Here is a 23,073-nt window from a genome sequence, read left to right on the forward strand (position 1 = left end):
CCTTTAGGGCAAAGAGTTAAAATACGGATTTAACCATATATGGGACTAATTGTGAATTCATAGCTTGAAAAAATAAATGACTTTATAATTTTTGGAGCATCCCTGATTATCTGTTGCCAATAGACATTGGCATATTTTTTTTATTTTTATTTTTTACCTCTGGTTGTAGTTTGGATCACATCTTCCAAACTGGCATGTGATAATGTATATTCTTCATCTACTTCTATCCTCCTTATCCTTAACTTCTTCTTTTATAATCTCATTTCCTGACACTCTGCTCTCACTATCACCAATACCCTCTGAAATAGGTAACTGTGTCTCTCAGTCTTCCAAAAATTACTAACATCAACCTAAAACACAGGCATAAAGGCTTTTACTGCCTGCCAGTGCTAAACAATAGTTCCAGCTATAAAATGTGTCCCATGAGGACTTTGTCATTTATGCATGACGCACACATTTTTTAGTCTTTGAATTATTGTTTTCATAAAATGTGCATGAAAAAATGTCAATAAAAAACTTTAGAAAATACATTTGGATGTACAATAAAAAATAAAATAAAATGAAATTTATATGTATTTTCTAGTCTAAAATGAGTTCACTCTAGTGCCTTGAGAGCACGTAACCTAATTTTATTCTCAAAGACAAGTCTTGCTTACTGGTCAAAATATGTAAAATACAGCATAGCAAAATACTAGAAGATACTTTTGCAGCGGTTGTACATTACAAACATCGGGTTAAAGACAAGCTCGAAAGGTTGTTTTTTTTTGGTCGGGTTCTTTACTGCTTTCCTTGAGCAGTAAATAACAGGCAGCTAAATGGCTTGGAGAGGGTCAAGTGATTGAGTGCTTTCAGCATATATTATACTCCACACAAAGGCTATATCTGAAGCACACTACTGGTGTCGTAAGTGAGCGGTTTAATGTGCTGAAAGAGGCACTGCGCTTTAATCTTTTGCATATTGCTGAAAGCTACATAATTTTGCTTTTTTTTCAATTGTCACATGAATGCTTGCTCAAACTCATATCATTATATATATCTTTTTTTTATATAAATATGATAAATATTTATTAAATACAATATTTTTAGGTCAGACATGGCAAATTATAGAAATTATAATGATTTCTTGATTATTTGTTTAAATAATAAAATTATTTATAAATATCAATTATATATAAATTATTATCCACAACAACCAGTTACAAATCTTTTCAGTTTATGCATTCCCTGGGAATCGAACCCATGGCATTGGCGTTGCTAGCATAATGCCCTATTGTTTGAGCTACAGGAACACTGCATGATGTGATCTAATTGAATGACTATGTTATTATGTTTGGGTTCACTCTCTTTCTGTTCTTCATTTCTATCCTTTCTTGGAATCATACTATTCTCTTTTGTTTTCCATTTAAGAACAGAGGACAGAGATAAGCGAATGATGTTTCTAAGAATAGCAGAAGCTTTACAAAGTTTAATTCAATAAAACTCAAATAAAACTGTATCTGCCGTTAAATTATCTGTTGTGTGACAAATCATGCAGTTTTAATTAGAGCAATCAAACTTTAAAAGAGACCATAGGGGCTGGACTGCTGACAGACATTACATTTTCAATTCTCTCTGTGTATTATAAATGAGAATTTTAGTGGGGGAAAAAAAGTTTAATTCTGAGTAAACTAATGAAACAGTAATATAATAATAATAATAATAATAATAAAACAGTACGGTATGACACTGTTACATTGCACAGTAAAAAATATTGTAATTTGAACAGTAAGAGACTGTAAAAATGCTACAGTAAAAACCTGTTCCTTTATCGGTTAAGTTCCCGTATATGAAAAATTGCGATAGATAACAGGACATTTTGTAAATTACACCTATAGGGATATCACACAAATACAATAAAAACATTATTTATGCTTTTATGTTAATCTTTCTTGGTATGTCACAAATTAATATTTGCTTTATCACAAAACAGATTTTTATTACTATTTTATCTCAACAATTATTATAATTAAATTTATTTTAATTTTCTATTTGTGTGTCCCACGGAGAAATATAGAAACACAGTTTATGAGGTTTTAGGGTCCATAGTCAATGCCTTTGATAAGTCAGCTATGTGCAGCATAACGTCTGTAACAGGAAGTGAACTATTTGCTGAAATAAGGTTAAATGCTAGACGTCCCATCATTATTCTGAGAGATGACAGGCGAATCTAAACTCTATATTAGAAACTCATGTCAAACACATGCTGCATCACATGACAGAGAAACACAATAACCCCCCATTCTTGCAACAGCACTTGCTGTTAATAGCCAGTTATGTATATATATTTTTGGGTTATTTGTTTCATTTGAGAAAGGATGATCATATTTATTAATATTAATAATTTTATATATTAATATATTTATTCAGAGATGCATTGCTGGCAGTGCTGCGTAGATTTAGAATCTAAACTGTTTCCAAGCAGTGAAACCCTATTTATTTAGTCTAGTCTAGTGATATGTTGGACTAAATAAATGTCATTTTAACATTGTAAATTTAAATTTAAAATGTACCGGTATATAGCCTACACACATATCCACATAAATGTATTACTAATCTAATAAATAAAACAGAATATAACAAAGTGTTTGGGTAGGCTACCTGAAGTTAATGTTTATCTTCTTCTTCTTCGTCGTCTTCTTCTAGTAGTATGTAGCTTCATAGACATCATAATGATATCTATGTGTAGCTTAGTAGTAGCCTAACTAAACCAATACGCCAATTACATGACGCAGCTTGTCATGTGACGTCAACATGGCGGGGCTCATGAGAAGGCGACCTGTAGGCCTACGTATACCTTTGTTAAATGATTAAGCTTTTTTTTCTAGAATACTGATTTGTAGGCCTAGCCTATAGCCTACCTATGTGAATGTAAATAATTTCATACACTGTAATTAAATCCCAGTTAATTTCTTAATATGGAAAACATAACTTGTAAAACAAATGTGTCATTTGTGTTTTTTAAAAAGGTGCGCCTTTAACCCAAGGGAGCATGAGACTGACCTACCGTGACTAACAAGCATTAGGCTTTAGTAGCAGGAGAGAGAGAGAGAGAGAGAGAGAGAGAGAGAGAGAGAGAGAGAGAGAGAGAGAGAGAGAGAGAGAGGCGCTACAGCAGCAGCATCAGCATCATAATGAATCACAGCAGCTCTAAGGCACGAGAAGCAGGAACCGCGAGACTGAATTGGATAGTTTCGGAAAGGCGCTTTATCTGTTATTATTGAGCTTTTTTTCCGCGCCAGGAATAAAATTGAGCGGAGATTAGGCTAACAGTAGCCTACTTTATCTCCAGGATCCTTTTTAAGGAGCCATGGATTATCTTACTCGACAAACTTTCTTAAAACTAGCTTTTTTCATCTTTACAGGTGAGTGTTTTGCTAATTAAATCTGATCTGCATGTTTCTGCCGATGTTAAACATGTCCAGAGACGCTTCGATAGATATATATGCATTTAGAATTTGATGGTTTTAAATGAAATCCACTTGATCGTAGGGGAAACAGAATCATGAAACCGCTAATCAATTGGCAAACACAAAGTGGATTTTTCATTTCCACATAATGATTTTTAAGGACGTACGGCATGAGATGTTCTTTCTAAATTGCGCAGTTCAGCAGCACTTTGAAATAAATTAATTTATTCCGAAGCATAAAACATTTTGACTTCTCAGAATATGCTGGCCAACAATTAAATAAAGTACCCTAAGATTTAGAGTCCTCCAGGGAAGAACTGATGAGGAGATGAAGCTGTTTTTCCTGAGTTAAAGACAAACTCTATTGTTGCACTGTTGCATTGAACTTTTATGGGATAAGTTGTCACAATATAGCCTGTCATTAATAAGCCTTTATAGGCATTTAAACAGTGAAACAATTCATTAAATATCTAATGAAACAAAGGAACAAAGGAAAGAAAAATATTATTGTGGCCAATATTTAAAAGAAACATTTGCGGTCAACATTTAAAACATGACAACTTTCCCAATATAAAAAGCAGTTCAACCTATTAGTTAAAATCTACATTCATTAGTTGACTCTTGTCTGAATGTATGTCAGTGTGTTTTTATTGTGTTTACTTATTCAGCCAATAAAGCAAAGAAACATTAAGTTAGTTTGGAGGACAAGATTCACAAAAAAAAGGGTTTTGCATATGCTAATCTATGGGTGTGTGAGATGTGATATTTAATCTAATCCTGCTCATTAGAACTTCATCTGTCCTGCTCAGTCAAAATGTCCTCATCAGCATCACAGATTATCAACTCATGTTTATTTTGCCTTATGGCAAGAGAATTTATGATTGATGTAATGAGTTTGTGCGGTCCTTTTTTATGTAATAGCAAACAGACTTCACCTCTAATTAGCAATCTGGGAAGAGTGGTCCACATAAGCAGTTTTGGTTCATGTTTGGACAGTCCGCCATTTCTCTGCAGTGTTCAGCAATTTAGCTTTCAATACTGTACATTATCTGTCTAACATATTTATTAATGCATTTATTTGTTTCTTTATTAATATATTTTTGGCACACACACAGATTATCAGTTAATTCTGCCGTCCTTTGTTGTGCTGAGCTTTTAGCAAGATTGAATGCACAGATGTCGGACTGAGGAAAAACTGAAACCCATTTTCAAGTAACTCAAGGCACGTACAATATGCCTCTAGCTTTTAACATTCTCCTTCTTTTTCTCTAGTGGTTTTCGCTATTCTGTTTTCAGTTTCCATCCATTTATGTGTCTTTCCAAGACAAATTAAATAACTGATGATTCACTCAGAAAGGACCCAGAATACTAACAACTACAGTATGTAATATTACTAAAATGTTAGTATGCTTTTTTATGAACATTAAATGTGGAGAGCAGCGCTCTGATATAATGTATTATGAGTCTGCCCTGTCAGCTTATACAGTCAGCTTTGAGGATATTTAACCATCCAGGGATTGCGAATGTCAGTGCTTTAGAAAAGAAGTAAGAGTTATGAAACAAATTCAAATGTCTCGTTCAGATGCATTGTCATTTATATTACATCTGTCAGATTTTCTAACCACACTGTATCAGAAGATAGATATAGAGCATTATTGTGATAAGAACCGCCCAAAAGAAGAGACCATATGACTGACATCATGTAGCATAAACCACAGTTTCTTTTGTTTTACCCATTTAGCAGTGAATTTATGTGAAATAGTTGACATGCAATAACAATGTAGTAGTGAAATAACAACAGACAGGCGTAGAAAAAACTCATTCATTTAATAGTGTTGGTCTGTGACCAGCTGTACTAAAAACACCCCCAAAATGAATGGAAATGTGGAAACTTTATAATCAAAATTTCCATCCAGTATGATTATTTCAGAAGCAAAAATAAAGGGAGGCAGACTGGTTAAAGCCAAAGCTATCATAAAACTAGCCAATCACATTACAGCTTGCCAGATCAAGCAATATGAAATATGCATTAGGAAGTCAGTGAGAGGACTGCGGTCGGTCTGTTGGCCTGCCGTCTCAAGCTGGGACTAGTAGAATGCTGGACTCCACCCCTCACATTACATGTTGACCTAGATGGCAAGGTATTTTACCAGCATTTTAATTAAGGTATACAGTATAAAAGTGTTTTTTTATAAGGGCAAACTGTTGCTGATTATTTTTAGCAGAACTATAGGGGACAGTTGGCCACCTAGTTGACTAGATGCAGCTGATTGCTAAAGTCATAGAATGAATCACATCCTTTAACAAAGGAGGCCAGAAATAACATGTTGAATCTGTCCCTCACTGTTCAGGGAAACCAATGGAGAAACCAGAGCAGATGTATGAGAATTTCCTGAGATCAAAAACATTTAAGGAATCATCTAGCAAAAGTGAGGAGAATTATACGTCTTTGGTGGAGTAGGGGTGTATGAGGTAGTTTTTATGTAACGAGGCATGCCGTACAGCACCAGGTAAACCATGCTGGTGAGTTAGTCATTTAAGAAAAATTAGTTATAGCATCACCCTGATTCCTTTGACAAAAATACAATTCCATTGGCTTTTGGATTATTGGATAAAATAGGCTAGGCTATGTGATCAACAAATTTTATGATTCTTGCACATTTTGTTCATCATGGTAATCTTCACAATTGAATACATCTTTTATGAAATTTGAAGCCTAAATAATTGCAACGTAGGGTATAAACAAATTACACCACGGTGACGGTTGCATGACTTCAACAATACCATGATTAACAACTCTTTCGCTTCTGACAACTCTTTCAGTCTTCGTTTTCCCCCCCAGAAAGTTCGAGTTAAACACAATTAAACACACGAGGCTGTGAAAGAGAACTAGTGAGTGTACCTGTTTAATGTATAAAAAAAACTTTTACTTGACTTGAAAAAGGCAGTTAAATGACTACAGAGGTTATTCATTTAACTGCCTTTTTCAAGTCAAGTAAAAGTTTTTTTTTTAATCAGAAGGTGGTATTACTGATGTAATGTATGTAGTAGAATAAAATGTAAAAATAGAAATTAAAAATAGATCTTATCTCAGACATTTAAATCCATTGAAAAATCCATTGACGATGGAACCAGAAATGTGCTACTCGTTTGCAGGATTTGGCCTACAGAAATACGTCATCCCTGCAGCACTCTATAAACCTGGCATTGAGTACTATGATTATTGTTGGCTCTGTGACAAATCGATGTTATGTTTCTCATTTGTTGGATAAAAGCATTGGCTAAAGGAAAAACATTTAATTGTAAATGTTATTTAGGTCTTATTTAGATCATTTTGTCTCGTGTTTCTCATAAAATTCATTATAAGAAAATAAAAACAGACACAAATGAGACAGTTGTTGACAGGAGTGAGAATATAGAGCTATACAAATGTATGAGATGAGTTATTAATATTGAATGTCTGGCTTTTGATTGCAGACTTGACAAATATGAGCATTGAATGAGACACTGTTGAGATCTCTACAAGGAAAAAACTATGAGATGAATAGGTCCTTTTTCTCAGGAGCAAAATCTGAGAAGCAGGAGACTCTCCATTTGTCATTGCTGTTTAGGATGCTCAGCTGAGATGTTAAAGAGATTTCATTTGGGATTTTTCTTTCCTGTGTTTGAGATCTCCCTGAATTTGTGCTTTTGAAGACGACAAGCTCAGCATTTTGAATGAGCAATTTCATTATTACTTTTTGCTGTTTGCTATTTGACATATAATGAGACTCTGCTGACAAACAAAAACCATTACAGTGACAATATAGCCTAAGGTGACATCATTGTGACAGTATCATTTGTGAAATGCTCCAGCATACGTATAGCGTTTAATGTCTGCACCACTGTTTCCGAGGAAACTATTCATTCTTCCCACACCTTGAATTACTGAAATGACAATATGTCGACTTTGACTTATATGGGATTTTAGAGTGTCAATATAAAGTGGGTGCTTGTACATATAAGTGGTGCTCAGCATGATTTTAGACAGTGTGTTTGGTGAAATGGACTTCCTTTGCCAGCTGCATGATCATCCAGTAATTACAGGTCTGCATCTCTAAACACAGATCAAAGTGTTTGCTGTTAGCATCAAACATTAAAGAAGCACAATAAGCGTGTTGTAGTGACGTCACTCGCAAGCAGAGCATTTACTCGGCCTACGTACACTGATAAAATCTAATGGTTCACAGTCACAGTTACTATAAACTGTCAAAGATCACAATCATCTTTGGCTCATGTCCAAGTTGTGTTGATTGTTTGTTCATCTTTCGACCATTTGGATAGATAGACGAAAATAATGCCAAATAATACAAATAGGTTTTTCTTTCTTGCATAACCTTAAAAAAAATCTCAAGAGGACTTTTAGAAAACATCTTGAGGTTACACTAGCTGTAAATAAAATATAATGTATTATATATTTTTATGTTTTATTTTCTATTAATTTTTTTTCAAATCAAAAATTCAATGTAATGTATATACTGTTAAAAACACTAATTTGTGTGTTTGTTATTTTCTAGCCATAAAAACAACAATGGATTAAAATTTATGAAAGAATGCCTAAATTTATCTCACTTAGTATCTTGGGACCCTTGGTAGTTGATAAACTTTTCCATATTTTATGTTGTGGATAAATTTAAAAATCTTTGTTAATTTTGCTATAATTTGTAACAGGGTTGAATTGTTTGAGCTTAGCGAATTCATTCATTACAACAATGTTAAAAAAAATTTAAACAATGGAATTGAATATGCAAATTAGTCCCCGCCTCCACTCAATCACACAGCTTGGATTACCTGTTCCATTCAGTCAACTGTAGTAAATGCTACACAACGGCAAATGGAAATATTGGTTTAATTCAGCCATATATGCTTGAACCAGAAACTGATTCAGAAGAGGAAGAGCGAATTATACAGACAGGCCCATTTCTATGGGGGTGCTTGAGGGTGCACCCTCAGTTGATACTGTAATGATATTATATTGACAAAAAAGATTGGTAAATGCTCCAATGCGTATTTGTGTCTATTTATTTACAACTTGCTTTTGCAGCAGTGAGCAATCTGACCTTATTCAGAGTAGCGCCATGACAGGTATGGTGGCGAAGCTGTGATGAAAGACTTACCGTGTTTTCAAAAAGCCGTAAAAAAAAAAAAAGTTGTATAAAGCTCCGAGAACACTTATAATTTCCCACAGCTCATATTGTAAATCTGGCCCTTTGTGCGCTTTCTAGGCTATATTAATTCAGAATTTGAATAAAAGTCGACACATAACGGTAATTGATATTATTAGCCTTTGGCTTGACTATCAAACAGCTAATAATGTGTTGCTAATGTTACACAAGCATTTTTCCGTTCGTCAGAAAGCTGCCTTCTAAAAATCAGCATCTTTAGAAAAAATGACAGGAAAAGCCCCGCCCCACACGTTGATTTGTGACGGTAGGAATTAGGGGCGGTTTCAAACTGCGTTTTTGAGACTGTCTTTGGTACACTTCAGTTTTAAGGAGAAAATACTTATAAGAAATGACATATAAACAACATTAAAAATATAATTTTCACCACAGGGTAGTCTTAATGGTATCTTTCATAATAGTTTAAACATATCTAATAGTGCTCAGTGTAAAACAACATGAGATTTATGCCTCTAAAAAGGTCATGGGTCACCAAAGTGTCAGATAGTACTCGTAACATTCACACAAAATGCGACTAAATAGTCTCATGAGGACTATTTTCATTTAATTTCATGAGGGTAATTATTTTGTTCCCTCTTAATGTCTATCCCACCTACTACATAATAATGAACCACTTTGATTTCAAAGCTGTTGTGTCCTGTGGAGCAGCAGACCAGATGGGCTTGTGTTTTTAGACAACCCTTCCCTCTGATGCTGTCTGGCGACTGTTTTGACTTTGTCATGTGTTTGACATTTAGTTTGTGACATTCAGTGAGTCAATATTAAGTTGGTTTTAGAGACCTATGGCTCCCTAAGAGCAGTAGTTGAACTGAAATGTGGTTGTTGTTGCATCCCTCCTGTCCTGTTCAAACGTGTCAAATACATCCTTCACTACACAAAGAACAGTAAATCCCCTTGTTTGGCTTGACCCAGACAGGGTAACCTTATATGATTAGTTGATGAATCACTGTATGTTTTTGACATCTGGCTGTGTCAAAAAGAGTTTGGAAGAGATTGTTATCAGCAGCTCAGATATGATCTGGTTAATGATTCATGGTTATGAGGTACATTCGGTGTCAAGCGATATTTTATCTGATAAGGATTCCAAAAGTAATTAACGTGAATCTTTTGGAAGAGTTGTGAAAGGACTGCAGTTTTACTAAATTGTGTCAGGAGATGTCAGAAGTAACACAAATGTCACAACATGTATCATTTAATTGAACATAAAAATGACAAATAAATAAAAACATTTCAGAGTAGATTTTTAATGTTTTCTAAAAATATTAATGACAAAATATGGTCCAAAACAGCAGCCTAGATCATTTTAGTTATGAATGAACCAATAATAAAAAAAAAGGAAATATTCAGTTATTTAGACCTGATGTTTAAAAGTTTAAATTGTTTTTGCAAGAAGTCTCTGCTCATCAAGTCTGCATTTAAAATTTTTAATGTTGTGAAATATTACTATACAATCTAAAATAACTGTTTTCTATTTTAATATTTTTTAAGTGTCATTTATTCCTGTGATAGCAAAGCTGATTTTTAAGATATGTCAGTGCATCCTTACTCCAAATCTTTCTAAAATACTGATTTGGTGCTCAAGAAACATTTCTTCTCATTATTATCAATGTTGAAAACAGTTGTGCTGCTTAAAATTTGTGTGGAAACCGTGAAACCAGTTAAAAAGAACTTATTTTGGAAAAAGAAGAATGTATAACTCATGCTTGAAATCACAATTGTCAGTCTTGCTTCCAGTGATCAAAACATCAATTGCTATCATGTTAGGCTACGTCTACATTAATCCAGAAATACATTTGAAAATGATGTTTTCATTTCAAAACGCTCTCCGTTCACACTAGCGTTTTCAAGCGTTTTCCAGAAATTTCTCATCCACACTGTAACGTCAGAAAAAGCTAAATTCACCTTACTGCGCATGCGTTAAACTTAATAAAAGCTCACTGAGATGATACAGACGGAACAGAAAGTTATCACGCTATTCTTTTTAAAATATATTTTTATTTACCAAAATATCTCACCATTTACATTCGTCCGTCCAGGTAGCACTCAATCACCATTATATTATGTATGGTCTAAAATTCAACTGCCCTCATGTTTTGCCACAGGACAAAAGAATTGCAGGACTGTGATATGAGGAGTGTAGAAAGTAACATTTCTTTAGCAACAGTGTGAAAGTGAATAGCACTTAAAGGGTTAGTTCACCCCAAAATGAAAATTCTGTCAGTAATTACTCACCCTCATGTTGTTCCAAACCTGTAAGACTTTCGTTCATCTTCGGAACACAAATTAAGATATTTTTTATTAAATCTGAGAGCTGGATCACTCCTCCATAGGCTTCTTAAGGGATCGAAACTGGCCGGCCCAAAAGTTATTAAAGACATTGTTAAAATAGTCCGAGTGACTACAGTGGCTCAATCTTAAGTTTATCAAGCGACGAGAATACTTTTTGTGCGCAAAAAAAACAAACAAAAATAACGACTTTATTCAACTATTTATTTCCTTCTCTGTGGGCCGTGAGATTTCACGTAGTGAAACTGCGCAAAGCTTCTGTGTTGCACGTTACACGTAGGCTCACTATTGGCCGACGCTGGTCATGTGTGTGATGCGTGTGACGTACAACCTAGAAGCTTTGCGCAATATCACTACGTGAAATCTCACGGCCCACAGAGAAGGAAATGAATAGTTGAATAAAGTCGTTATTTTTGTTTGTTTTTTGCACACAAAAAGTATTCTCGTCACTTGATAAACTTAAGATTGAGCCACTGTAGTCACTTGGACTATTTTAACGATGTCTTTAATAACTTTTGGGCCGGCCAGTTTCGATCCCTTAAGAAACCTATGGAGGAGTGATCCAGCTCTCAGATTTAATCAAAAATATCTTAATTTGTGTTCCGAAGATGAATGAAAGTCTTACGGGGTTGGAACAACATGAGGGTGAGTAATTACTGACAGAATTTTCATTTTTGGGTGGACTAACCCTTTAGCCTTTATACAATACTGCTATAAACATCTGTCGGTACATTATGCGTCACATGACTAAACTTGTCATCGTTTTCGAATACCTCTGTTTTCACAGTCCACACTACAACGCAAAAACGCAGTTTTCAAATTTATCCCCTTGGGAAAGCATTTTGAAAAAGCTCTGTTTTCGCAGGACAAAGACACCGTCTCAGTGTGGACGCAAGGATAAAACAGAGAGATAAAGATGTGTTTTCAAACTAAACCGTATTAGTGTGGACAAGGCCTTAATAACACACCATCTAGTATTAACGACTTGTAAAAACAAACAATTGCTGCAGTCAGAATAAAGTTTGAAGTGTTTAACTTTTATGGATCTTCCCTCATATATGGTAAGGAGTCTGTTCTGCAATGATCTGGCAACAAGACAAAAGCCTGAATGAAAACAAACTCTCTCTAAAGTGAAGGGACACAACTGCTCCCATGTGTGTAGTCCCGCTGTTTTTTTAATCTTCTGATTGATTTTAGTCCAAGCTGAGCTGCCTGGAACCCATGACAGACAGTGTGGATTGAACTAAATTATTTTGAAAAACAAAATAAAATGCATTAAATTAGTAAGTATCAATTTCAGATTCAATCAATAAATAATGTTGTTTCTGATTATGTCTTCAGGTCCACTTTATAATAGAAAGATGTTGATCCAGGTACATGTTGTACTTGTTCCGCCTCCACTCAATCAGCTCGGATTACCTGTTCCATTCAGTCACATTTGGCATTCAAACATTTTAGCTCTGTCTATAATCACACAGATATTGTGGTACATCAAGCAATGGAACTTTTTGTTCAACTGTATATACCAGCATCAATCGGATTTTGAGTTTTAAATCTAAAATCGATCAGATGGTTCTTTTTAAGCGTGTCAAATAATGCAAAATCTTTCCATTATAGTTCAATTTGTATCTCTTCTACTCATCTAAATGGCATTACTCAACACCCTCACTGTCTTAAAGTTCCCAACCCCAAATTATGCTCTGTGATCTTCACAAGTGCTACAATTAAGCTACATTTATGGTTAAAAAAAAAAAAAAAGTGCTGATAGCCTGGTTTTATGTTGCATTAGTGGCTTGTGAACACAGAGACAGGCGGTTGGTGCTATAGCTGTAAATGAGTGACCCGTGAAAAATTTCATTAATAACTTACATATGTCTCTTCTGCAGGGTTTTTTGTTTATGAGCTTCCTCATAAACACAAATTTGCTCATTTGCTCAAGCTATTGCAGTCATAGTCTTGGTAGGAATGCACAGAAAAGTACTGTAAGCTGTTTTTGTTTTATTTCTTAACAGCTGTTAAACATAATATTCAGCAATGGTGTTCAAATGCAATAAGAATTGCATAGAAATACCTCAGTTTTATTAAGGATGACACAAGCTGATTTACAAAACCCAAGTGACCGATTTGGAATGCTCAACATAGACAGCATTCACGGCGACTCAATTGATTTAAATTAATCTGATGTTAGCATGTCGCTAAGCTAACAACAGTCGTTACTCTACAATAAAAAAAACGTCTCAGGTTACGACTGTAACCGTAGTTCCCTGAGAAAGGGAACGAGACGATGCGTCACTTGACGCCTTGGGAACGCCCCCAGCGTGCATGCGTCTGAGCATCAATGTCAACTAGTCCAATGGAAAGAATGAGCGTCACGGGCGGGTGACGTCATGACCAGGAAGGGATAAAGGCTCACCCGGTGAAACGCGGCATTAGCTTCAAAAAGTCGAAGCAAGCCGATCACAGGGAAGCAGGAAGTATGGCAGGGTGACGCATCGTCTCGTTCCCTTTCTCAGGGAACTACGGTTACAGTCGTAACCTGAGACGTTCCCTTTCGAGGGAACTCTCGATGCGTCACTTGACGCCTTGGGAACGAGAATACCCAAAACGCCAGAATTCCAAGTACCTGAGTGTCAGTCTGTTGAAACTAAGCACTAAGCACCTGAGAACCTGGGGCAGCATCCAGGTCTAAGCTGTAAAACCTGACGAATGTGAGCGGTGAGGACCAGCCTGCCGCATCACAAACGTCTTGGAGGGAAACCCCAAATAACAAGGCTTTAGAGGCCGCCATACCCCTCGTTGAGTGAGCTCTGACCACCAAGGGACACGGATGGTCAGAGTACTCGTATGCAAGTGAAATAGCCTCGACTATCCACTTGCTAACCGTCTGTTTAGAAGCAGGAAGACCCTTCTTAGGTGATCCAAAGCAAATAAATAACTGGTCGGACTTCCTCATAGAAGATGTCCGATGAACATAAGTATCCAGTGCTCGCACTGGACACAAGAGGTTCAGCCTTTCCTGGTCCGCAGATGTAAAAGGAGGAGGACAGAAAGCCTGCAGCACGATAGGCCTCGGAATCAAGGTCGGCACCTTAGGGACGTATCCCTGTTTTGGATATAAGAATGCCTTGACCATCCCCGGTGCAAACTCAAGGCAAGTGGGGGAAACCGAAAGGGCCTGAAGGTCTCCAACTCTCTTAAGGGACGAAATAGCTAGCAGAAAGATAGTCTTAAGGGTAAGAAATTTCTCTGAAACCGAATCTAAGGGCTCGAATGGAGCCCTAGACAGGCCTTCTAGTACTATTGCCAAATCCCAAGCTGGCACCCTAGTGCGAGTTGCAGGCCTCAGCCTCAATGTGCCACGAAGGAAACGTGTAATCAGGGGGTCTCGACCCAACGATGTACCCCCAACCAGGGCGTGGTAAGCCGCAATGGCCGCCACGTAAACCTTAAGTGTGGAAGGGCATAAACCTGACGTAAAGCGCTCCTGCAAGAACTCGAGTACTGTGTTCACAGAACAGTTAACCGGATCCCACTGATGTCGGTGACACCATACAGAAAAAACTTTCCATTTCAGCGCATATAGTTTCCTAGTAGCTGGAGCTCTGGAGCTTAGGATGGTCTCAGCAGCCTCAGCTGAGAGACCACTCTCTATGAGTTGGGCCCCCTCAGAGGCCAAACCCACAGGTTCCAAATCTCTGGTCGAGGGTGAAATATTGTGCCCCCGGCCTGAGACAGAAGGTCTCTCCTGATCGGGATCTCCAAGGGAGGACCGTCTAAGAGATGGATCAGGTCCGCAAACCAGATCCGACTCGGCCAGCGTGGTGCTACAAGCAGTAGGCTTATTCCGTACTGGCGGACTCGTTCCAGAACTCCTGGGAGCAGAGCAACAGGGGGAAATGCGTACAGACGTAGCCTCGGCCACGTCTGCACCATAGCATCCAGCCCCAGGGGGGCTGGGTGAGTAAGGGAGAACCAAAGTGGACAGTGCGTCGTGTGCTGAGACGCAAACAGATCCACCTCTGCTTGGCCGTAAAACTCCCAAATTTTCTCCACCGCCTCGGGGTGGAGTCTCCAGTCCCCTGGCCTCAGCTCCTGCCTCGACAGGATGTCTGCCCCCACATTCTGGTCCCCAGGAATATACACTGCCCTCAGGGAGAGTACCTTCCCCAGAGACCACAGGAGGATCTGGTGCGCCAGTTTGCAGAGCGGACGCGACCGCAGACCCCCCTGACGGTTCAGATAAGAGACCACTGATGTGTTGTCTGTTCGTACAAGCACATGATGGCCCCTCAGGTCTGGGAGAAACTGTCTCAACGCATTGAAGACAGCCATCATCTCCAGGCAATTGATGTGCCACGAAAGATGATGACTTTTCCACAGACCCTGAACCGAGCGGCCTTCCATTACCGCTCCCCAGCCGGTGAGGGAAGCATCTGTCGAGATCGTAACACGATGGCAAAGAGCTCCCAATACCGGACCCTGGGTTAAGAACCAATGTTTCCTCCATATAATTAAGGCACGAAGGCACCGCCGCGTGACCTTGATCATACGAAGTGGGTTTCCCCTCGGGGAGAACCCTCTGGTCCTTAGCCACCACTGTAGAGGTCTCATGTACAGCAGGCCAAAAGGAATCACGTTGGACGCTGCCGCCAAGAGACCCAACAGTCTCTCGAACTGTTTCACAGTGCGTGACTGGCCTAGCTTTAGCTCTTTGGTGGCTTTCAGGATAGCAGCTACACGAACGGGCGATAGAGTGGCCCGCATCGTCACTGAATCCCATACCACACCAAGGAAAGTGGTTCTCTGTACTGGAGAAAGAACACTCTTCTTGGCGTTGAGCCTCAACCCCAACATCTGCATATGGGCGAGAACGACACCTCGGTGCCGAACCGCCAACTGCTCTGATTCCGCCAGAATCAGCCAGTCGTCGATGTAGTTCAGAATACGTATGCCCTGAAGCCTGAGAGGGGCTAGAGCTGCATCCACGCATTTCGTGAACGTGCGGGGTGATAAAGCTAGACCGAAAGGAAGAACCCGATATTGGTATTCTTTGCCCCCGAAAGAAAACCTTAGGAACTTCCTGTGCTGAGGGAGGATGGAGATATGGAAGTAGGCGTCCTTCAGATCTATCGTGACAAACCAGTCCTCGGACCTGATTTGAGTCACGATCTGTTTGAGTGTCAGCATCTTGAACTTGAGTTTCTGTACTGAACGATTCAACAGACGAAGATCTAAAATGGGACGCAACCCCCCATCCTTTTTTGGAACAATGAAATAACGGCTGTAAAAACCCGACTCTCTGTCGGGTGAGTACACCTGTTCTATAGCTTCCTTTGCTAACAGGGCCTTTACCTCTTGCTCCATTACCAGAGCCTGCTCGGGATGCACCACTGTGGGCAGCACCCCGTTGTAACGAGGAGGACGAGAACCAAACTGGATTCTGTATCCTTTCTCTACAATCTGCAGGACCCAATGAGAAATATTCGGCAGAAGCTTCCACGCTGCCAGAGAATTTACTAAGGGAACCAGCCTCTCGAGGCTGGTCTCTGGTGTTATCGAGACAGCCAATTCCGGAGCCTGAAACATAATGGCAGGAACTACCTGAACTGGCCGCTCTAAGGCCCCCCTCAGAGGGCGCGAAACCGATGCTGTGCCGCAGCATAGCATCAGCGACTCGCTGGAGACCGCTGCGCCCTGAAGCACCATGGGTGGCAGGGTTGGCAGAACGGTCTCGTGAGGACCCCGAAATGGAACGGGCACCGTATAATGAGGTGTACACCGCTCCACTTCGGTCGGGGCTGTCCTCACAGGCCTGATGCATGAACATCAGGACCTTTTTTTTTTTTTGAACCGAAGTCTTCTTCGCCTGAAGAACGGTCCTCAGATCCGGCTTCGACTTAGAAGACTTCGGTTGAGAGGGTTGCGTCCGTCTCCAGTCTCTACGTGGAGGTGCACGAGACGCAACACTCTCTTTCTGATGCACACGATATGATGAGCTCGACGGCTGGGGCTGCTCACGCCCAGCAGTCCCAGGGGGCTGGACCCGGCGAGGGATAAACTTTTTAAAAACGTCCGCTTGTTTCTTTGACTCCTGAAATCTCTCGACGACCGCGTGGACTGCGTCGCCGAAGAGACCAGAAGGTTCAAGCGGAGCATCTAATAAAAAAGCTCGATCTTTCTCTTTAATTTCAGACAAATTTAACCATAAATGTCTCTCAGTAGCTACCAAGGCTGCCATAGACCGCCCAATTGCTCTGGCGGTCTCCTTAGTAGCCCTGAGAGAAAGATCGGTAGCCCGACGAAGTTCACGAATATCGTCATGACTGACTCCCTCACTACTATCCAGATCCCCCAGCAGGTCAGCTTGATAAGCCTGGAGCACTGCCATAGTATGCAGACATGCTCCAGCTTGACCTGCTGCCGTATAAGCTTTGCCCACTAACACCGAAGTGGCTTTAAGCGGTCTAGTGGGCAAAGCCGAGGCTTTCAGAGACGATGCGGGACCAGGGGAAAGATAACTGGCTAAATTCTCTTCCGCCTGGGGCATCGCCTCATAACCATACTCTTTCAGCCCTCTTATTCTCGAATAAGTGTTAACATGAGGGCTGAAAAGACGTGATGAATATGGTTTATTCCACGATTTAGAAATTTCATTGTGCAAATCGGGAAAAAATGGAAGCCCTCGTGGTGGAGATAATGTGGTGGAAGATAAAAAGCGCTCATCTAATTTGCTTTTAGGACGAGCGCCCTTCTTCTCAGATGGCCATTCAATATTTAATTTCTCTACAGCCCGCGACATAACATCCACCAGCTCATCATATGCTGGGGAAATAAATTGTGAATCTCTTTCCCCCATGTGTGTGCTTACACTCTCCACACTCATCGCATCAACCTCCTCGGAGGAAGAGCAATAAAGTAATGGAGGGCTCTCTCCCCGGGCAGAAGAAACCGCAGAGCGTGCTTCCGACACCGGGGAGAGAGCACTGGATCTCTCGGGTAAGGAAGGAGAAAGAGCCCTCGGACCCGTCTCCAACCCCTCCGAAAGATCCTTTTGCGATCCCCAGGAATGCATTCTCCGCGCTGCCTCAGCAGACGCGGGTCCTGATCCCTGTGGATCGCGAGCCTGCCCACTCTCTTTATCAAAGAGTGACAGGCGAGAGCGGAGCATGCGAAGCGGTAACATCTCACAATGCTGGCACTCAGCCCCCTCGAAGGCTGAGACCGCATGCTCCACTCCCAAACAAACGACACAAAGCTCGTGTGTATCCCCACCCGTTAAATAACGCGGGCAGGGAGAAGCACACTGTTTGTACACTTGTTTAGTTTCCATCCTTTTCCGCAACAGACAACAGTAAATAGACAGAGACAAAATGACACAGATCGCTTGCTGAGACGCAGAAGCTAATGCCGCGTTTCACCGGGTGAGCCTTTATCCCTTCCTGGTCATGACGTCACCCGCCCGTGACGCTCATTCTTTCCATTGGACTAGTTGACATTGATGCTCAGACGCATGCACGCTGGGGGCGTTCCCAAGGCGTCAAGTGACGCATCGAGAGTTCCCTCGAAAGGGAACCTACAAGTTTCATAGTTAAAGGGTTAGTTCACCCAAAAATGAAAAATTAATTTATTCACCATCATGTCGTTCCAAACCCATATGACTTCTGTTCATCTTCGGAACACAAATTAAGATATTTGTAATAAAATCTGAGCGATTTCTTTCCCTCCATTGACAGTATAAAGTTTGTTGTTTTGCTCATAACTGGAGTCATAATCATGCAGATTTTGGCTACATGCTCTGAGTAGTACTGTACAGTAAGAAAGTTATTTCCCATACCCCGGACATGATCATTTCTTAGAATTAATAAACAATTAACACTCAGTGTTTGTTGGACAAACAGGTTACTTGATTGTAATATTAATTCTGCTACATTAAGTTAATTATATCAACTGATCCAAATATTTATAACCAATTATAACTAGTTCTAATTATCATATTTTCCTTGATGTAATTTGCTACAAACATGTCTGAGCAATTGAAAAAAAAATCATTTCACAATTGACTCTTTTTTTTATTATTATTCTCAGTTTGCTGCCGGTTTTTCTAAATAATAATTTTATCACTTAAAACTCATCTTTGATCACCAAATTTACATATTTAAATGTTTTTTCCTTGATTTTTTTATGCCTTGAAATAGTTTGATTGTAACTCTACATCCTTGCCTCATTTAGTATATGCGGTTCTATGAATATGTAAATTAGCCCCGACTCCACTCACTCACACCAGCTCAGAAATCCATTCATTGACGGTCACACGTTGACGTGATTGGTTACAAGGTAGTTTGTGACGTCAGAAACACCAGTGATTTCAAACCGTGTTTTTAAGACTCTTTGGTTCACTGCAGTTTTTAAGAGAATATACTCAACATCAACAATGGTGTTGACTTATGAATTTGCACATGGTTTGTCTTAAAGCATATTAAAAACACCACATAGACATACATACAACATTAAAAAGCTTGATTTTCACCACAGGGGGGACTTTATATAGTTTTAGAACTGTATACAGACAGGCTAAGAGATTTAGCAAGGGCGAGCAATTACCACACTGAAACAGATTGTTGCAATCGTTATGGGTGCATTGGTTCATTTTCTTCTGCCTCGGGCTCAAACATATATAACGCTATTAAAGTTCTGGCCATCTTGAGCATCAAAACACACAACACACATGTTGTGTGTTGATACGGTGAAAAGAAGTTCACCAGCCACAACACAAATTTACTTGTGCTTCTGGAAGAGGTAATGCCCCTCGAGTGTGAAAATGAGAGTGCAAAAAATCTTCGTAAGCTAACCACCAGAAACAATATTAATGCATTTCATGACCCCTTTAAACCCATTGATCGTCTCAGCTCCTTCACAGCATCAGACATTAGCCTCCGGTTTCACAGACAAGGCTTAAGCCTAGTCCCAGACTAAAATGCATGTTTGAGCTGTTTTAACTAAAAGCAACTTGCACTGACATATCTTAAAATATAGATCAAGATGCACACCAGTAATGTTAGGACTTAGATGTCCTAATTGAACTAACGCTGTGCTGTGTATCATGTCGGTGAGGAGTAACAGCTCTTCTCTGAGAGTGTGCGCTTAACGATGCCCAGCTGTCACATGTTCCTATTTGGCCCTAAATTGGGCGGAACAGGTAGGCCAGATGCCATGCTTCACCAATTGGATACAAATCAGAGGACTGTCACACATGCAAATCGAACAGAGAGTGCTCTCTTGGCAGAGCGAAATAAGTGCAAATAAGTTGTTCTTGCTGAAGGATGGAACCCCCAGATGAAAGCGGGTAAACTTGAGGTTACAACTAAGACATCATATTTGGACATTATATGGATAATGGCACAAGATTTCTTAGTTTTAACCATCACTGCAAAATCAACATATGGCTTATAATTCGCTCCTCATGTGTAGATATTAATTCTTTCATATTTCAATAAATCAGCTAACTGCATGGAACCTCTTCTTACAGAGCCAGACTTTTGATTATCAGTGTAGCCCAAGCATCAGCATAAGTCTGGTCAATGTTGTATCTTAGTCTGGCTAAAAACTCAAACTTCCAGAATCATATTTCTGTCTATCCTAAGGAACATAACAAAATCACCTATTTGATATTTTTGTGGTGTATGCTATCTTATAAAATTGTTGAATTTTATATATTGGTGTATCAAATATTGGTGAAATGCCTATAATAATGTTCTATTGTGAAAACGTGCATGTACTTGTAGTCTAACAGCATTCCCCACTATTCCATGTTTAGTAAACTAGGCCTAGGCAATGGTCGAAATGTTCAGTACTTTTTTTTTTTAGTCAAGACTTATAGTATGTGTCTATACAGAAATGGACAAAAATAAACCCACTTTGATATTCACTGGAGTGTTGTGTACAGTTGTGCTTGAATTAAACACTAGAATGTCTTTCAAAGAATCAGTGTCACTAACAGGGCAGAACTTTGCAAATCCAGCAAATATTTCTTTATTGGATGTGCTCATTGTAGCAGCCTAAAACAAAACATTGTTTGTTTGTTTTTTGCAGTACTAATAGAAACATATGCACGTACACAGCCTAAGTAATCCAATCTTTATAGACTAATTATAATATAATAATATGAGTTTTAAGTTTTGGATTTAGACTTTAAACAGCCTGTGCTTAATTTCTTTAAACATATTTGATGTACATATTTATACATATTTTTAACTTATTTATATGATAGTGTGCATTTGGTTTCATTTACTGTAAATAAGATGTAAGTTTGTGGTTAAATATATGAGGCTTGAAATTTCGCTAACTTGCCCATTTTAATGATCCATCTTGCCAGCTGCAGTCTGTTTGTATATTTTGCCAGTAAATCACATGATTTTGTCACATGACAATTTCCCCATTGGCTATATTGTTGTGATTGAGCTTTTGTCAGTCTTGACCTTTTAACCAATTGAGTCTTTACATAGATGTGCTCTCTCAGTCCCCTTTGTTGATAAAATTTGCCTTGTTGATTTATTTTAAAAATCTTCCCAGGCAGTTTATTTCCATACTTGAATCAATTAGATGAAAAGAAAGCCATTGTGCCAATCATGTCATTTATTATAACGTCATGTGTTTGATTTGGCATGGTACTTTTTTGTACAGTGTTTTGCTCTTGTGCAGAATATGTACCATGACCAGTGATTGGTCAAGGAATTTATTTTTGAAGGAATCATTTGCCATTTTATTGGTTTTAGAAATATTTTTTTCATATGCCCCAAAAAGTATGTTTACAGCATTTACATTTCTCAGGGTTTGCTAACAACATGTTTTTGTGTCATATGAATCACTCTGCATTCAAAAGATTCACGGATATTTCTGTAATGGCTTTTAAAAGGGTATGAAAAAACTGATTGTTGTACAGTGTTTGTTTCGCGAACCTCAACATAATCATTTTTATCTGAACCTTTCTGGTAAATCCTGCTTCATGGCTTCCCATCTTCATTAGCATTCTGTCAGAAGCTTTTCCTGTTAACTCAATACAGTTGACGCAATTGAAATCAAGGGAATATTTTAATGGAAAGAGAGGGTCATTTTAAGCCCCGTCAAACAGATGTGGTTTAAGTCCAGGACATGAATAGTGTACATCAGCGATTGTATAACACCCTAAGTGTGGGTCATAACTGGCAAAGCATATTCATTACTGAGCTGATTTTGGCACACTATAATGAGCTATTGCCATGATAATGTACTTTCATCAAATGCTTTTGTTTTAATAATGGATCAGACTGAGTTTGTCCTTTATTTCTTTAACTTTGTCTTAGTGTCTAGATTTTAAAATAAATAAACGGCTTGTGCTAAAATGCTTAAAAGAAAATGCTGCCCATCTTCATGCCTGTATGCCCTTTTGAAGTGCTGTTATAACTTGAAATGTGGCTTTCCTCAAATTACAATCCAGTGCTCAAAGGTTTTTGAAACAGCACTGTTGTTTTAGAAAGGCAAACTTCAGATGACTGAAGTAAAACTGTTTCAACAAAGTCCTATGGTAAACAAGAAATTGTGTATAAGTCTTGCTAAATCGTTAATTTGATGTTTTAATTTATTTTTTACATAAGTATAGTCGTGGGTGCTGACGAATGAATGTTAGCTGATAAAAGAAGTGTTTGCTGACTAAAGCGCTCAGCACCATGCCCAGCTGTTTTGAATAAATGCTTCATTGATAAAAGACAAGAACTGTGCATAACTTCGCCTGTAGGCAAAACAAGGACTTTCTCTGATGTTGTGTTTGACCTTTTTTCTTCTTGTCTTTCCTCAGTTGTCAGGAGCAGTTGTGCTCTGTTGGAAAGAGCAGTAGAAGATCCAGTGCATCCAAATCCTCTCGACTACAGTCCAGTTGAAGACATTGAACGTAAAGCTGATTATTTATTTGCTCCCTTTTCCTTCATCAGTTGTTTTGCAGTTGTTTTCTTCCTTTTTGTTTCACTAAATGTTCCTAAATGGAGTTTATCATTGCAGTCACCACATTCAACTGAGAAGAAACATTGATCTGGTTAAGTTTTCCACCCACTCAGGGCACTTCCCATTGGGATGTTTCAGTCGAATGT

At 38.9% G+C, this 23,073-nt stretch overlaps 1 protein-coding gene across 1 annotated transcript in view; it reads left to right on the forward strand.

The window, feature by feature from the left end:
- The first annotated feature begins 3,161 nt into the window (after window positions 1-3,161).
- Window positions 3,162-23,073, forward strand: part of ltk (leukocyte receptor tyrosine kinase) — a 56,888-nt gene continuing 36,976 nt past the window's right edge. The window contains exons 1-2 of the mRNA XM_056266351.1: window positions 3,162-3,401; window positions 22,785-22,877. Of these exons, the coding sequence (XP_056122326.1) occupies window positions 3,347-3,401; window positions 22,785-22,877 (148 nt within the window). The 5' untranslated portion in view covers window positions 3,162-3,346. The remainder of the gene's footprint in view (window positions 3,402-22,784; window positions 22,878-23,073) is intronic.

Source organism: Rhinichthys klamathensis, unplaced genomic scaffold (genome assembly GCF_029890125.1).
Source record: "Rhinichthys klamathensis goyatoka isolate OS25496 unplaced genomic scaffold, OSU_Roscu_1.1 h1tg000247l_1, whole genome shotgun sequence".
NCBI classification, from domain to species: Eukaryota; Metazoa; Chordata; class Actinopteri; order Cypriniformes; family Leuciscidae; genus Rhinichthys; species Rhinichthys klamathensis.